This window comes from Triticum aestivum, chromosome 5A (assembly GCF_018294505.1).
Source record: "Triticum aestivum cultivar Chinese Spring chromosome 5A, IWGSC CS RefSeq v2.1, whole genome shotgun sequence".
NCBI classification, from domain to species: domain Eukaryota; kingdom Viridiplantae; phylum Streptophyta; class Magnoliopsida; order Poales; family Poaceae; genus Triticum; species Triticum aestivum.
Window position 1 is genome coordinate 557,005,839 of NC_057806.1, and position 18,610 is coordinate 557,024,448.

At 45.0% G+C, this 18,610-nt stretch overlaps 1 protein-coding gene across 1 annotated transcript; it reads left to right on the forward strand.

Moving 5' to 3' along the window:
- Positions 1 to 13,382: 13,382 nt before the first annotated feature.
- LOC123107669 (probable ubiquitin carboxyl-terminal hydrolase creB) lies at positions 13,383 to 14,625 on the forward strand. Its single transcript, XM_044529617.1, has 3 exons — positions 13,383 to 13,933; positions 14,035 to 14,112; positions 14,337 to 14,625. The coding sequence occupies exons 1-3, from the start codon at positions 13,520 to 13,522 to the stop codon at positions 14,466 to 14,468; spliced, it is 624 nt and encodes a 207-aa protein (XP_044385552.1). The 5' UTR covers positions 13,383 to 13,519; the 3' UTR covers positions 14,469 to 14,625.
- The last annotated feature ends 3,985 nt before the right edge of the window (positions 14,626 to 18,610 follow it).

The following is an 18,610-nucleotide window of genomic DNA, read 5'->3' on the forward strand; positions in this document are numbered from 1 at the left end:
CTGAGTACTGTATCCATGTCTCATTCCACATGGCAACTCTTTTCATTCGTGCTTAAACTTACATTCTCTCTCTTACGTCCTAGCTTTTTTTTCTTTTTTTTGTTCTTTCCAGCTGATGGCCAAGCATGCTATAGACTACAGCGTGTTTGGGGGCCTCAAAACTTTGAAAAGTGGATGGACGTGCACTCAGCTCCGTCTTGCCCTGCCGAGGTAATCAAAAGATCTACATCTATGGTTTGCCGTGGAGTATTTTTTGATATCGTGCAAGTGATTGCAATACGGGTGGTCATTGATGCTTCTTTGTTTCGTGAACAGGCGAGGGCACCTGTTGAACATCTAATAGGGCAGTTTTGCATATGGAATGACCGGCTTGCTCGGGAAGTTGGTTGAGGGGTGGATGTCCCTCAGTGGCTTTGACAGCGACGCGGTTGCGAGGCAGTTCACTTCATTTGTTCCAGAACGTACACACTGGCCAACCGGTTGCCGTGGCCGGTATGACTACAACAGTTCCCAAGAGCCTGCTGACACACAAGATGAACTAGGTGGAGATGCTGGTCTCAGCAAGGATGACGACGATGTCATGGAGAATGTGCAAGAGGACACCGATGATGATGAACATGCTGAAGTTCGCGCAGGTGGTAACAAGGGCAAGGATGCAACAGATGTCCCCCAACCGGAGAAAGTCAAACAACATACGACTGCGAGAGGCGAGGGGGTTTTGCCATCAAAGAGGGGGAGGGCTCCAGAGGGTGTTGGGCAGGGTTCTGCTGGCAAGAGGTCTAGGACCGACCCCGTAGCTGCCAGGAAGAGGTTCGACTTTTATTTTAGTTTTTTGCTTTGTCTATTTTCTTCGAACAGACTCATCCTTTTTTTGCACTTGTTTTTGTCAAGCACGGCAACGAGTTTGCTGTCTGACAATTGCCACCTTTTTTCCCTCCATCTCATACGTGCAGCGAGCCGACAGCTGGTGGACGAGCAGTTACGAAGAAACAGGCGCCAACGCCAACCCGTGTTTCTGCTCGATTAAACAAAGGCGCCCCCGTTGCCGGTGACACCCCTTCCACCAGGTCATCTCCTCGCACGACGACGACCAACACCGGGGATCCTGTCGTGTTGCCAGACCTGAGGAAGGCAGTCAAGAAGTAGGTTTTTTCATCCGCTTTCATTGACATAGCGCTATATTTTCTTGATTTTCCAATGCATCCGTTTAGCTTGTCACATTGTCTTCTGTCATCGCCCCCCACGTGGCAACTGCTGTTTTCCAAATGATTTTTCCTTCCTTTTTAAGTGTATGGCAACTCCTATTGTTTTTTACATGGAAACTGAAATCTAGGCCAAATGGTAACTTTAATGTACCTAATGGCAACTGCCATCTTTACTGTTGGCTTGTGAGCTCATCCCACACCTAGGTTTGAAATTGCATTCATGGCAGATCAGACATTTTATCATTCTTCAAGTTTGCTAACATGGCAACTGCTGCTGGATGGCAACTGCTAATTATGACACATGGCAACTCACGTTCCCCTTACATGGCAACTACCAGCTTTTCCACTTGTTTTTCATTTTTTTAAGATTTCTACCAAGGTAAACATATTTTTGTTCATTTTTTAATACTTTTTTCATGTGCTTTATTTTTTTTGCAGGGTGAAGAAGACTACTACGCGCGGGGCCAAGCATATCAGTAAGGACCCGCTCAAACGCCTGCATTCAAAGTTGTCAACAGGGGGCAACTCAGATGTACATGAGGCACCAGGCGACAATACTGCTGCTGCACCGTTGACCGCTCCCACCAACTCTGATGCAAGTGGCCGACCATCTCCGCCGGTTGCAGATGTGCAGGCTAGAACAACAGGCATCCGTACATCGGGGAATGACGAGTCGGTATCTGTCAGGACAGCTGAAATATTGCCAACTCTTCTCGCAATGAAGGATGCTGCTGTGAGCCATGCCACCCCATCAGCAAGCGTTGAAGTGGACGCTCCTGAGACGAACCTAAGCAAGGAAGATTTCCGCTCATCTGACACTGATTCCAAGCGCGTGCGTGGTGGCACTCCTGTGTCCACAATAGAAGCGGCTGAGGAGGCAGTTCACAAGGATATGCCATCTACAGGTGAGAGTCCTGACACAACAGCTCCAGCTCCCGTCGGTGTAGATACTGCTAAGGCGACTATTTCGCGTGCTGGTCTTCCACCTAGGTGTCGTAGCCCCCGCAAGCAACCAACAGACATACCCAACGCACCGGTTGTAGCTAGGAGCAGGAGAGACGAGTCTGGTTATGTTCCTGCGTCCACACTGTTCCCGCCACCTGCCAAAAGCAATGTGATGGAGAAATCGGAAGACCGGAGCACAATTGATGCAGGTGTCAAGCCGGGCACGAATGACGCAGGTGAACACCCGGAGCAGACTGCGCCTTTACCCGCAGTTGAAATCCCCAGCATAAATCTGCGCACCTCTAGGCTCCCAGTCAATGTCGGTGTCCCCTACAGCCCAAACAAGAAGATTGTCATGAAAGCTACGACTGATACCGCTGACAACACGCCCCGCCCTGCAAATAAGACCGATCATTCTGTAGCGGTCGATTCAGATATGTTTGTCGATCTTTCACCCTTGGATTCTGCCCCGCAAGTCATTCGTGGTCCGGCCAGTAGGAATGAGAGGCACCCAATGGCCTTTACCCCACCGAGCTTCAGCCTTGGCATCAGTCAAGATCAACCGGTGGTGCAAGATCCTATACCAGTTGCCTTTGCTTTCCTAGGAGGCATGCCCGCAATGATGGCGCAGCCAATGGTCGAGGGCAGGAAGGCTGTCAAGTTCGCAGAGCCGATTGTGCAAGGTACACTTGTCATGTCCTTATGATTTTTCTTGTATACATCTTTGTAGTTTGACTTTTGTCCCAATCATATTTTTTGGGGGTTCTCACTTGTGATGGCAACTGACATGTGATGACATGGCAACTGGATTTGATGCACCATGTCACCTACATTTTTTTGCTGCCATGCTGCATTTGACATTTGGGCAACCACGTGACAACTGAAATTGATTCAACATGGCAACTGTAGTTGCTGTCACATGGCAAATACAGTGCATTACACATGGCAACTGGATTTGCCACACCATGTCACCTGCATTTTTTGTTTCCATGCTGCATTTTTTCATACGGCAATCACATGGCAAGTGGAGTTGACACAACATGGCAACTGTAGTTGCTATGACATGGCAACTACAGTCCAACTAGATGGCAACTACAGTGCAACTACATGGCAATTGTAGTTGCTATTACATGACCATTGTAGTTGGACCACACATGGCAACTGCCCCACTTTTTCTACCTACATCTCACATCATGCACCCTATCTTCTCACAATCCATCTGTTTTTGATTTTCTAGGTATCCTAATCCACTTTTTTTTATCGTTGCAGCTACCCCTGAGGAGATTTCACCGTCACTTGACGAAGCTTACCGCATGATTGAGGAGGCAGCATTGCAGAGGAGGTCCTCACGAGGGCAAGGGCAATCAAGTTCCAACGTGCCTGCAGATACGGTATCTGAGGATACCATTAGGAGTGCCACTCCTGGTTCTGTGAGGCAGCAGAGGATAGTTCACCCACCTCCCACGGAAAACTACGAGTCCGAATTCAGGGCCACTAAGGAACAAACCCAGCTGTACGATATCGTCAAGCGGTTTGAAAATGCGAGGGCCAGCAGCAAGCACATGAAGGAGCTAAAAGCGTAAATGACCACACCCCATAATCTCTCATTTTGCTTTGCTCCTTTTTTACCATTCATCTTCTTCGTACTTTCTATACACGATCCGCTTATGTTTTAGTTCTTTCATATTTTTTTTACTTAGTAGGCATGATTCTTCCATGTTATATCGTTTTCATACAGCTCATGTTTGGACAGAACCAAAGTCATTCAATGCGGAGCGACGTACGTCGACCTGGGTGATCTTGCCGAGTCCGTGAGGCCAAATGGTAAAATGTCGACGAATATAGTTGCATGCGGGATCGACTACATCAACAATCACACCGATGTGTGTGCCGAAAAGATAATCATGCATTACAGCGTGACCTGCAAAATATGGGATGGTGACTTCCACCACAAATCCCGAGGAAGAATTTTGCTCAACACAGTGAATTCAAGCTCACACTGAAGAAATATGTGAGTACTCCTTCCCTGTCTGCACTGTTTTTTCACATGGTGTGATTTTTTGCCATCATTTGCACTTGTGTTTATGTGGCAACAGCTGCCGTGCATATTGACTTCTTGGTTTTTGCATCCCGTGCAAACTATGTGGCAACTTGATAGTAAAATACACGGCACATTTTTTTCATACATGGACGACAACTTTCTTTCAACTACCCCCACCCATAACCAAACATTCTACGTGATTCTAATTTTTTTGTCCCTCTGCTATTCTTTATGTGAACTATGCTTCTCATTTCTTCACTTTTAAATGCAGGTCATGTTCCCCATGTTCCAGGAGCTTGCACCACATGACCCACACGACAAGTGTGGTCACCACTATGCAATCTGTCTTGACCTGAAGAACCAATGTTTTGAGGTGCTTGATTCAATCTGTTCGGAAGCTGATGCAGACCTTACTACGCATGCCGAATTCTTCATTAACAACCTCAAAGAGATATGGAACCGTCACTATGAACATTCAAAGGTCCAGATCAGGCATTTCCCGACTGAGTATGTGGCGACTGCGAAGCAAGGGAACACGTAATTTCTTCCTTCCTTCATATGCCATTTACATCAATCTAACCCCTCTTTTGTTGTCACATCTGAATTGAAGTCTATCTTTGTTACGTCTGTCCTTTTTGCGTGTTCACCTGACTCTTTTCCTTGTGCAGGACGGACTGTGGCTTTCACGCACTGGAATACTTTGCAAAGTGGAAAGGCAGAATTGTCCCCGCTATCACGGCTGCAACGGTCGTTGAGCTCCGGAAAATCTACACATGGAACTGGTTGACGAATGAAGATTTCAACAAGCGGTCCGGACCACGCGAGTTCGTGGAGGAAGCTGTCAAGAAAGTCATCAAGAAGTACAAGTGATCACGTGGCGTTACACACCGGACGCATACCTTACATTCTGTTGCCGAGGAATGTAAGGTACTATCTCTTTATTCTCGTCGAAAACTATGTTTGTGTGCTATGTTATGACTGCAACCCCGCGTAGCCTACTATGTAGTGGTGGTGTGTGAGCGACATTTGAATAGTTTCTGTAATATATGTGTGGACGTGAACCTATTTTAGGCGTTACAGCAGATATGTTTTTATGTTTATCATTATTACAATGGTTTCATCGTTTCTAGCACCGGTTTGCTGTTTCGAATGCGTCTATGATGTTTTAAAAAAGATGGCAAATGTAGTTCATCAGACATGGGTAGTGAAAGTCATCATCGTTTTTCATTTTGGCTATTTTGCTTCTTCTTTTTCATCGCTAACTGCACCGGCTAGCATGGGTAGGTTGATCATGTAGCCACAACCTTTGCTGTGGTTTATGCACGTTACGCTTTTTCCAACTTGTTTCCCATACATTGCACACAACACACTATGTGTCTCTAAACCGCGTCGTATTGTCATGAAAATATATGCCATGCAGAGTCATTACAAATACCATGGCATATTTTCAGTACAACTAACATGGCAGATACAATACAAACAACATGGCAGATCCAGCATAATTAACATGGCAGATACAGTACAACTAACATGGCAGATCCAGTACAACTAACATGGCAGATCCAGTACAACTAGCATGGCATATTTAGTATAAAATAACATGGCATATTTAGTATAAAATAGCATGACAGACTAACTACAAATAACATGGAAAATTAACTACACATAACATGGCAGATTAAGTACCCATAACATGGCAAGTGCATTTATCCATTCAATGAATTTTCCTTCCACTTCTAATGCCCCTCAAGAGTCATTCTGCCAATTTTTTTAAAAAAATTCTCATCATCTAGGGTACAAAACAAAATGTCCACAAGGACCATGTCACATCGCCCCAATTTTTGCTCATGGATTGCCCGCCCCTTTGTTCGTTTTCTTGTGTTTTACTTGGATCTCCAATCCTGACTTGTACCTTATCTCTCTTGGACGACCCTTTGTGATGGAACGGGGTGGGTTCCTGACCTGGGTCTGTGTGCTTGCTGTTCCAGATTCTATCTCCGAGTTTTCAGATGATGGCCCCGTGGATGAAGGCACACTTGATGTGCGGGGGAACCGGTGTAAGGCTTCCTCAGCTTTCCTCATCTTGATCTCATCAAGCTCTCTTTTTAGTGCCTTCCTGTGTTTTTCTGCGACTCTCGCTGTCTCATCACTCTTGCACGCTTCATCAATTAGCTCAGGATAGTTCTTTGTCAGCACAACGTGCCTCACGGCTTCCACGGTTGACTCAGGTCTCTCGTCATGCACAGCCAGAACTGCGTGTGTTGTCTGCGGTGCCAACGCGTCGTCAGTGTCCCAAGTCCATCGCCGCCTTATGAAATGGCGGGGCATCCGTGTCACAACGTTCATGTCCATTACTTTTAGTATGTGACAGCACACAATACCGCCCCGTTCGAACTTGCAGCATTGGCAGTAATACTCACCTTCGCCTATCGAGGCTTTGACGAAGTAGTTCCTTCCTTTGCCCGGGTCTTCAGATTCTGAATCTGACATGCCCAAAATAGAACACACCTTGAACGTATGTTCGTCCACCTGGAAAGCCGTGAACATGCTGGCACGCTTTATTTCTTCCTGAAATCTGCAAGTTTTGTGTGTTTTCTATTAAACTATCGTGCGCTCTTTTCTTGTACCATCTTATGTTGTCATGGAAATAGAAATACATTTTTTTTAACATGGCAAACATAGTTCATTGAACATGGCAAATATAGTACGTTGAACATGGCAAATGCAGTACACTAGACATGGCAAATGCAGTACACTAGACATGGCAATTGTAGTACATTTTCAACTGGACATCGTCATTTTTCCACACCAATATTTCCCAATGGAAGCACATTGCATAAAACATGGCAACTGCCCTTTTATTTAAACATGTCATCTACAGTTGAGTAAACATGGCAATTGCATTTCAACAAACATGGCAGATGCATTTTATTAAACATGGCAACTGCATTTCAGCATATGTGTCGCCAATATAACATTTTTTTCAGTTGACATTGGCATTTGCATGCCAACATGCCCCAATGGAAGCACAGTGCATTGAACATGGCAACTGCACTTCATTCAATAAGGAAAATGCACCCGAGCAAGCATGGCAAAACAGAATTTTCATCGAACATGGCAACTTGCAGCTGAGTAAGCATGGCAAACAGTATTTCATTAAACATGGCAACTGCATTGCACTCTATAAGGCACCTACTGACTTGGTGCTTTTTCTGCAAATAAGACTGTAATGCAACTGACTTACTTGTTAAAGATCTTGTTGGTGTATATTTTGCTCATTTGCCTCTCTATCGGTAAATACGTTAGCAATTTTGGCTGTTTTAGTATCGTGGTTACTTCTTGTTGTAGCTCAGATCCCAGAATTTTTTGTTGCAAAGCTGTGTACTTTTTGGCAAACTGTAGCAATGAGTTGCCAGGGCTGACGTACCGCTTCAAAACAGCATTGAACCCCTCGCTGCGCTGCGTAGTCTGCAGAAAGGGGAAGAAGCACTGCATGAAGTAGGCCGGCACCCAGTACATTTGCTTCTCCCACAGGATAACAAGAGTCTTGTTGTCTTGGACTTGATATGTTTCAGTCATGGCCATCCAGCTCCTTTCAAACTCCTCCAACGTCAAGCTATGGTCCACGCACAGCTCGAATGCCTTGTGCAGCTCTGGACGGTCAGTAAAGAACGGTCCTAGCGTCTCCTCAGCCTTCTTTATAATGTGCCACCTGCAGTGCCTGTGCACTGTCAACGGAAAGACCTCCTCTATGCCTGCACGCATGCTGAAATCTTGGTCTGTTATTATGTTCATCGGAGCAAGTCCATCCATGCACTCCAAGAAGGTATTGAACAACCAAACATACCCATCCGTGTCTTCATTCCGGATGAGCCCGCAGCCGAACTGCAATGACTGATTGTGGTTATTTATTCCTATGAATGGAGCGCATGGCATCTTGTACATATTGGTGAGGTACGTCGTGTTGAATGAAATGCAATCTTGGAAATGTTTGTAGGCTCTCCTTGCAGCACCATCCACCAAATACATGTTCCTAACACGGTCCTCATCGTCCAACCTTATCCTGTAGAAGAACTCTGGATCTTCCTTCGCTTTCTCATCAAAGTAGGCCATTGTGGCCTCTATGTCTGCCAATTTGCTTTCTCTACGGTACTTGGCCTGTAGGTTTGTGACGTCAGCTGGTATGTACGGCAGGCTACTCAGAGTCCCCTTTTTGCTGTGGATGAGAGATAATATCTGTACCATTCTTAATGGACCGACGTTACAATCATGTAGCAGCTTTACGAGTTGCCTTTCAACGGGGGTGAACCCTTTGTGGGCGGTCAGAAATTTTACCAGGTCGAACTTCTTTATGAGTTGGTGGTTGTGCTCGTCAAAATATTCATTGACCACCCACTGTGCTCCATCTACGTTTAGCTTACACCGGACAGGGCACTCAGTCTTGAGAATGATACCTCTCTTTTGTTCCGGAACGACAGGCGCAACACCTTTCCCCTTCTTGTTCCTCCGTGCCTTGTGGCACCTCATCTCACCTCTGTTGTACTCGTTAGTTTTCTTAATTTTCCTATGGTACTTGGTGTTGACCGCAAATCCATGGAACTTTGCATATGTCTGGTAGTATTCCTTTGCTTCTTCGAACGATTCAAATCTCTGCCCAATGTACGGTGGTTGAGGTACCACGATCTCTGATTGCCCACCATCTTCATCCCCTTGTGCGTCGTCGTTAGTTTCATCATTCACTTCAGTATCGGTGGCAGTTCCATCTACTTGAGTGTTGCCAGTGCTTGTGTTCAAAGGGGTGCTTGTCGGTATTGCTGGAATGATTGCCATTCCCGACTCTGACTCGAAATTGTTTGCGACATGATTGTCTGCTGGTTGGTGGAACGCGTCTTCCGTGCGCTCAGAGCTCCCCGCAGTAGATGTCCCCGCGCCGCTGTTCAGTGTAGTTGTAGGCCCTGTAATAGAAAAAACAGATACGAGAGTAAGATTTTTGTTTGGATAACATGTGTATCGCAACGGGTCACACCATCTTCGAGTGATTTGGCATGACATCATTTCAAACAGCAAGCCGTGAGTCTGCGCGTGGACATGTATGGCAGCTGTAGCTGTCCAGTCATGGCAGCTACTGTTCAACAAACATGGCAACTATTGTTTTGCCTACAAATAACTACAAATAACAAATGTAGCGCTGTTTTTGTGGTTCAATTTTTTTCCTTACCTTATTGTGCTGCATTTGACCATCTTGTGTGGTCTGTGACACCATAATGACGTGCTCCACCTGCAATTTGTGAAGCTTGCCATGAGATGTTTGCCGGGTTACCACCAGCGTAATAACCTGTAAGCATAGTAGTGGTTGGTCAATTCATGGCAAATGCAGTTTGTGCTAGCACGGCAACTGCAGTTGCCCCTGATGTGGCAACTGTAGTTTTACCGGCATGGCAACTGTAGTTGCATCGGTATGGCAACCGCAGTTGTTCCTTCATGGCAACTGCCATGGCATGGCAAATGTAGTTGCACTGGCATGGCAACTGCAGTTGTTCCTCCGTGGCAACTGCAGGTGTCCAGGGATGGCAACAACAGTTGTCCAGGGATGACAAGTTTAGTTTTTAATTCATGGCAATTGTAGATGTCCAGTCATGGCAATTGTAGTTGTCAACTATGCTCCTTCTGCTAATTGAGCATCCGCAACTTCACTTTTTTATGGACTCACCTGTGTATGACGTCGATGGCAGGTACATGGTTGCTGCCTGATGCCACGTGCTGCATGAAGGCTCTGCATTTTCACCCGTGATAACTCGTGAGTCCTTTTGCCAGTTTTTTTGCATGTTCATTTTTCATGTCCACAGCAGTATGTGCTCTTTTTTGTTTTGCATTACCTTGATTAGCCATACTAGCTAGTTGAAGTTGGCTGCCCGTACATTTGTCAGTGTTAGCGCCTTGTGACTGAACTTGCCACGGGGGCCCCCTAAGAGTGTTTTGGTAATAAGAACCTGCGAAAAAATGACAGTGTATGACATAAGTAGAATGTCATCTTCATCGTTGCGAAGATGGCAACTGTTCTCTTCTTTTGTTATCACGCATCATACCTACGCCTGCATACTGTTCTAGTAGTGGCAGCAACGGCCCTACAGAGATGAGTTGATTGTACTCTGATGCATCCCAAGGGGGCGTTTCTGGTCTTTAAAAACCCCAAGCATCAGCGTCATCTCTGTGATTCATTCTTTCCGTGTCTCGCTTCTTTCCGATGTGTTCTCAATCACTGGATGAACAAGAAGGCATCAACAATCCACGAGAATTGTATTCTTCTGCTGCTTGCACATAGAAGATAGGGATGGCAAGCAACAGGTCAAAATATGTGGCAGCTACTGACAACGAAAGGTGGCAACTGTCGTTATACACAAGTGGCAATTAATTTTTACCACCCCCTTCATTCCAAACATTGTCCTTCCTGCCCTTTTTTAGGGATTCCTACTCATCCATTTCATACCGAACTACTTGCATCAATTAAACTATGAACTTAAGTTAATCTCAAACGTAGTACATGGCAGATCTGGTGTATTCTGCCTGGCAATTGCGAATATACACCGAACCGTGCAGTGCTCTACCCCTATAGCATGGACCCAGTACAAGATCGAAAGATTTTCATCCTTAAGGATGAGAAGGATGAGATCGGGAGATTTCACCTGGTTTTAGATGATCGTCTCTGGAGGGCTGGGTTGGAGTGGGGGGCTGGGGGTGGGGAGGGTTGGGGTGTGGTTTGCGGTGGGAGCGCCCTACGGATCTGCCCTGGTTGCCATGGCAACCAGAGATGGCTGGCGACGGAGGTCGGGGTTCGAGAGGTGGGGGACGATGGCGGCAGACGAGAGAGGGGATGGATCGGAGGCCGGGAACGGCTGGGTCGTGCGGGCAGCGGGTCGTCTGGCCCGGACGGGACAGTGCGGGCGGGGTTGCCACACACCGGACGTGCGGGCCGTACTTTTGTGCGCGCGGACGTGGTCGTGCGGGCCGGTTTCCGTCCATGCCACACGAGGCGTGCGAGCGGGTTCCCGTCCATGCCACATGTGTGGCAGTTATTCGGACCCATGCAGAGTACTAAATTAAAACAGAGGAAGTATGTGTATGTGTATGTGTGATTGTATATACCGTGTAAAAAAAGACCGTAGAGCCTAGCGACTCTCATCGGCGGGCCGGTTTAATCGTAGGTGTGAACCCACGGGGCAAAAGCCACGATCAGATCCGTCACCGGAGAAGAACGCTTCTTCGAACCAAAACATTTTTTTAGTTCCAAGACGTACGCGTTCTCTTCTTCCTGTGCTGCCGTAGGCACCGTTGCGTACAACATCTATACACTCGAGTTGTAAACGTATACTATACCTACCTCCCTCCGTGGTAGCTAAGCTCCCGCTGGAAATCTCCCTCCTTCGCTCTGCACTTGTTTTTCTTTTTCTCTCCCACGCCAGAATGTGTCTTGTGTCAGTATTCCTTACATTTTGTTCGATTAGAGTGGACTTTGGCTCTTTTTCCCTACAGTGCTGAGTTTTTTTTTTGAGAAATCCCCTATAGTGCTGAGTTTTTAAATTTCTTTCTTTCTACTATCTTTCTACATGTTCACTTTACTTTTTATTTTCATTTTGTTATGTTTCTAAATTTCTTTCTTTCTACTATCTTTCTACATGTTCACTTTACTTTTTATTTTTATTTTGTTATGTTTTTAGAACTTCTTTCTACTATCTTTCTACATGTTCACTTTACTTTTTTATTTTCATTTTGATTTTTATCCTACTAGTAACCGAGGAGGTGCGTCTGACTAACACACTTGGTGTCTCCATGGCGAAACTACATATACATACTATTGCTATATTACTATAGTGTTCATCACTTAGCAAGTATCTGTGTGTCGATGGTGCTGAAACAGTGAGCTTGCTTTGGCTTGGCTTGAGGTGTAAATTGGTCAACGTGAAATGTGAGAGAAAAGCACGGGACTCATCGTATTTATACATGGGAATGGATTTCCTTTTAATCATCTATATGCTCAATCAACATGCTACCATCCATTTTTTGAGGTGGGAGGGGGGGGGGGGGGGTCCAAAATGATTTAAGCAATAGGTTTTAGCTGCAATCATTTTGCGTAATTTGTCGGGTAAGAATTTCAGCATGAGAGTTATTAGTGAGATGTGCGGAAAGGAAGAGAGCACATAGCATTCTGCTCTATCATGTAGAAGAAGGCAATACGTTGATCCTAGGTGAGGTGTAAGGCCATTGCATCTTATTTGTATTTCCGCCATTCCTTGTATAAGAACGAGGAGGGTGAGACGTTGGTTGTCGACGAGGAGAGTCAACAAGACAGGTGGATAGAGGGCAAAGTCAAAATGTTTAGTTGTAGCGTGCATGAAGAAATTGCAATTGTTTGGCCAAAAATAGGGTGGTGTCACCTCCTTCAAGGTTTTCCTCCTTGAACACTAGGGAAGATCGTAGGGTTGAGGATCAGATGCAATGAAGCAATGATGTCGTTTCTTCCTTGAGGCACTTTCTAGGTTGCCTGTGGGGTTCTCGACTAGATGTAGCAGTCAGAGATGTAGATCGGCGAGGCATTATGGCGACTTGTTGCTCTGACGTGTGGCACTACGTACAACGTGGGGTCCAGGGTGCAATTACGCCGGAACCGACACTTTTCTCTTGGACGATATCTTCACAGGTTCTGGCTAGGTCCTGCCATCCGCTCACCGACTTTGTAAACTGTTATTTTCATACCACTTCCCCCGTTTCTAAATATAAGCAATTTTAAAGATTCTAATACGGGCTACATTCAGATGCAAATTCATTCAGTTTGCTTTGTATGTAGTCTCTCCGTTCCAAATTACTTGTCTTGGATTTGTCTAGATGCGCATCTAGACAAATCCAAGACAAGTAATTCAGAACGGAGGGAGTAGTCCGTATTGAAATCTCTGAAAATATAGATCTTCCTTCCATTCGTAAAAGGAAAAGATACCGAGCGCCAGCAGCACGTCATCCGGCAAGCGTTCCCCGAGAACCCCGCAAAAGAGCATCGTCATCATGCGTGTGTCCGTCTCAGCGCCGAAAGCCATCCAAATGACGACCAGGCAAGGCCGAGACTGCCCTCGGCCGTCTTGCCTGCGCCCCCACGTTCCCCACGGGCAAACCCGTCCATCCAGAGTTACTAGCCGTTGTTACTCTGAACCCACTCTCCCAACCCTTCAAATTCGAACCCCCCAAACCGCTCGCGAAATCCCCAAATCAACGCCTCCTCACGGCAATCAATCAAGCAATCATCCATTCACGACGCGAGCGGGGATCCTCCTCCACTCCGATGGCGTCGGAGGCCAGGTCCGGGGGCGCGCGGCGGGTCCCGCTGCAGCCGCGGGACGGCAACGCGGCCGCCTCCCCGTCCTTGGGCGGCGGCGGTGCCGCCAAATCGAAGGCGAAGGCGAAGGCGCGGGCGGCCGCCGCGTCGCCGCCGTCGGTGAGGTCGTATGCGAGCCGGGACGAGGCCGAGCGGAGGGCGGCGGCGGCGGTGGTGAGGGAGAAGGAGGTGTCGCTGGCGGAGGAGCTGGAGAAGGCGCGGGAGCGGCGGGGCCGCCTGCGGGCCGCGCGGCAGGTCACGGAGAGGGCGCTGGCGGAGGCCGACGAGGCGCTGCGGCGGGAGATGCGGGAGTGGGAGCGCCGCGCGGACGAGCAGCGCCGGGTCGTCGCGGAGCTGATGCGCCTCATCGGGATGCCCGAGGTACGGTCCCGTCTCTTTCGATTCCGCTTGGTAGATGTTCCTGAAGGCGCTCGTTTCTCAAGCTCTGTGGGGATGCTGCTGATCATGACGGGCGGTGGCAGGTGTACGTTCCGGTGGAATCGCTGAGATCCAGGGAGGAGAGGAAGAGGAAACAGGGGACCGCGTCTTCAGATCCTCCGGTAAATGCTCTGCTCCTCGTTTCTATTTCCACATCACCGATCGGCAAAAATGTGTCTGAATCTAATACGGAGTACATGCTTAAATTCGTCGAGAAACAAAATGTGCCTGAACTGAATCTCACATGCTCAAGTTCGTTGAGAAATCAGGATCCTGTACTTTATTATTATTTGCCTGGACGAAATGCTTTTTTCTTTTGATTCGAAACTCCATTCACATGGTTCAGGGTCCGGTCACAGTGGCTTCAACATTACTAGAGGAAGAATCTGGACCATGCCTCTCCGATCAGGAACTGCTGGCGACGCCGGCAAGGGAAACGACCGCCGCCGCAGCAGCGACGGAAAGCAGCAGCGCTTGATCCCTTTCTTTGCCTGTTCCAAACTGTTTCTGCACAAGGCCTCCCAATGAAATCAAATGGCTTGTTTGGTAGTGTCTGCTTGCGTGCGTCCATACATGATATGTGATGCCTGAGAATGTTCAGCATAGACAACTTGGATGAATCACTGTCACTCGTCTACGCTTGATTTCCTCTTCTGCTGGGAAGAATGATTGTGTGTCTGGAGTATACGAATTTCCTGAGAAGCAGGAAGGCGGGGCCAGTACCTGGCGACCCGGCGGGCTCACTCGCCGGCGAGCTTGCCGTGATTTGCCCGGGCAAATTGATAATTCTTGGGCCTTGCTTGTTGCTTCTAGGCCCAACTAGCTAACTTGCACGCCCGCACAGCGCAGCCCGCTGATGATAGGCCTAGTGCCCAAATCGCCGGGGATTTCCCCCTATATGACGCATTAAGCGAAATCACTAATTAAGAGGTACTTCTTGTGGTTAAATCGCAACCGAGAATGGAGACTTTCTCCTATGTGACGCCTTAAGCAAAGTTATTAATTAAGAGACACTCTTTGTAAAGGTCACTCCCACCTTCTGGTGTTGACGTGTCCACTTGTCGTAATCTGAAAGTTTTTCTTCTTCTTAAATTCATGTTCTCAAAACTTTTTATCTCTTGAACCATTGAATTTCTCGCATTGAAATCTTTAAAACTGGATCACATGTTAATACATTTTGATAAAGTTATGATTAAAGGGATGGAAAAAACACAAACAAAAAAAGCAAGAGAAAAACTACAAGCAAAAAAAAAACCAAAACCAGAAAAGCACAAGTATATGTGCTTCTCGGGGAAAGCACCGCTTCCCTAAAAACCAAGCAAAATCAGAAAGCCAAAAAAAAAATCCTAAATAAACCCCGGTGTGCCATGCGTGCGAGGTGTGGCGGATGCTAGACACATCAGTTGCACGCTAGTAAACAAAGAAAATGACATCTATGGAGGCCTCCCAGGGGTACCTCTTAATTAATCCCCCCCCCCCCCCCCCCACCCGCCCACACACACACACACACACACATTAAGCGTCAAAGTGTGGGCAGTGTTGTGTGTCGCTTATAGCGAGCACTAAAATAGACAGAACTCAGATGCCCTCTTACATGGGTCTGCTCCATCGACTAGGCGCCAACAAGCAAGTGCACATTCACCAGCTAGCACTGTGGGCTTTTCTTTTCTTTCCTTTATTTTGTTTCCTTTTCCTTTTCTTTATGAGGATGAATATGTTCGGAATACACACTAAAGATTTTTATAATATACATTACATAATTTTTTTAATATACGGTGAACTTTTTTTATATAAGATAAACTTTTTTACATATACCCACAGAACATTTATTAATACATGATAAACATATTTTTGAATACAAACTGATTTTTTAATATACACTAAACTTTTTTAATACACATATTGAACAATTATTCACGCATTAAAAAATGTTCATGATATTAATATTTGTTTGTGGAATCCAAAATTACTCACGGATTTGAAGACTGTTGTCAGATGCAAATAAATTTTCATGGACTCAAAAAAAGTTTGCGACATTTAAAAAAATGTTCGTAACATTAAAAAATGTTCATGGATTTGAAAAATATTTTGTTAATTCAAAAAAATCCTGAAACTTAAAATGGTCATGAATTCAATAAATATTCATGAAATAAAAACTGTTTGCTGATTCAAAAATTGTTGCAACACTCAAAATAAGTTCACAGATTCAGAAATTGTTCACAAATTCAAAATATGATCATTCACTCAAAAAATGTTCATGGATTCAAAAGATCTCCGGATTCGTAAATTTTCATAGATTCGGAAAGTGTTCACTAATTTGAGAAGGTGTTTGCATATTTAGAAAAAGTTCATGAAATTCAGAAATGTTCGCAGATTAAAAAAAATGTTTGTGAATTGAAAAACTATTCATGAAATTGAAAAAAAATGTTCATGAACTTTAATTTTGACATTGTTTTTACACTGTGATAAGATTTGCTAAATTTTACTAGGTACAAGAATGAACTATACTGATGTTACAATCTTTCATGTATGTTTTGAACATTGATCAAGTTTGCAGAAATATTTCCGAATGCATCTTCTGTCAACTTGTTTAATGATCATTGAGAAGAAGAATACACATGTTGAAGTTTTAAAAGTGAAAAGGAATAGCTAGAATTAATACACATGTTCATTGTTCATCATATAGATGCGCACTAGTTGAGAGAAGAGAGGAAATAGAACACAAATTCTCAAGTTAAGAGAGTTCAGTGAGGGAAGCACACAACACATGTGGTTCATGTGACAATTGAATATGACCAAGGGTGCATCCTCCTACCAACCAAAATTGCCACTAGACGGGAAAACCATATAAACAAACAGGGAAAATTCCATGGTCCTCATAACAGTAAAAATACACTTGTTGCATCCTGTAAGGAATGCAAATTAGTACGCTGGGTGTGGAGTGTAGGACACATATGCAACTGCCACGGATGATAAAAAAAATCTAAAAATGGAAAATGCCCTGTTGAAGAGTCAAACTATGTTGGCAGGTGAACTGCATGCACAACGAACAATGCCACTGCAAAATACAAGGACAATGACAATAAATCTGACCGTAGAAAAATTTACACAACAATATCCAAAATAATTTCAAGACCATGAAGGATCAGAACAAAAAATGTACTAAAAGGCAACAATTGCTAAAACACAGAGCAACCCTGATGAAGGTAAAATATTAACACACAGAACACTCCCAATTGTTGTTCTTCCTTTCTTTAAAACCAGAACTGCTTGAAACAAAACGAAACACTAACTGAAACCTCACCAAATCAAAGTAAAGAACTCCAACTCATCCACCTCTCAGCATCTTCTCACCAGCAATAGCATCAGGCCAACCTAGGAACAGACGGTGTCCAACCTTTCATCCCGTTGAAGAAATCATGCGCCACCTGCACTAGCATGTTTGCCGCGCTGCAGCACAGACAAAGTAATTAGTTATGCACGCAGAGTGAATCCAAATATTTGAAACCCTGTGAGCTGAGGCGCAATGCTGCCACTTTCTCAACCGCCCACTTTAAAGTGCTCAGTTTCATGCTTCAGTCTTTTCTTTTGTCATTTTGTTATCTATATTGTAGATACGCTACATCCTCAAGGGTATGATGAAAGGTCCTACCATCCTTGTTTGAAATAAAATAATGGCTTTCCCACAGACATCACATACATAACTTTTCAGATGTCACTTATAACGATGAACCTAAAATAATTGAGATACCTAGCAGACCAGGCAAACCCTAGATATAGCTAGAACCAGAGAAATAAAATGATGTAAGTAAGTATCGTTGCAAAGCATATAACGGTCTATGCAATAGTTGACACAAATCTAACCTATTGTTGTTACCCATGTATGATCACAAACTTGATATTTGTGATCTTTTTTTGCGGGTAAAAAAAACACAACATGAGTGGAGTAAGTGTTCACATATGATTCACAATCTAAATTTTAAAACGAAATAATGATGGGTTTTCCAAATGTGTTTCCCAACTTGCCATACATGATTGTCGTTCTTGCCAACCAGGAGGGTTGAAATTTCTAGCAGAGCATGAAAACCCGCTAGACCTAGGAAACCATGGATTTGGTAACTAGACAAATACCATTAGTTCTAAAATTAAGTGGGCTAACTACCACTACCGTTGAAAATCGGAAACGACATAACCACCGAGTATGAAATTTCTACCCTTTTTGACGCTACCCGTCATCATGAAAATGATATACGCTGGTTTTCTTTCATAAGCTATAAATCTTATCTAGAGGTTGCAGGGTCTTAATTTTGTCCTCACTTTGACCATTGATCGACTATTGCCCGATCCACAAAATATGACATATAATATTTGTGGCGAACACGTACATCAATATTTTGCAGAATATGTAAAGCCTAGTTACAACGAAAACTGGCATGGGATAGTGAGATAGACAATCTAATTTCTAGAATCTAATTGCGCCACAGATCAAGATACAACAAAAAACAACATCAAATAATAACATGACAGATATGTACGTACCTTGTCACCATAGATTTGGTTTGGGCTGAATCCAGGAACCCGAAGAACCCTGGGCCTTTTTCTTAGAAGAGAACAACTCCG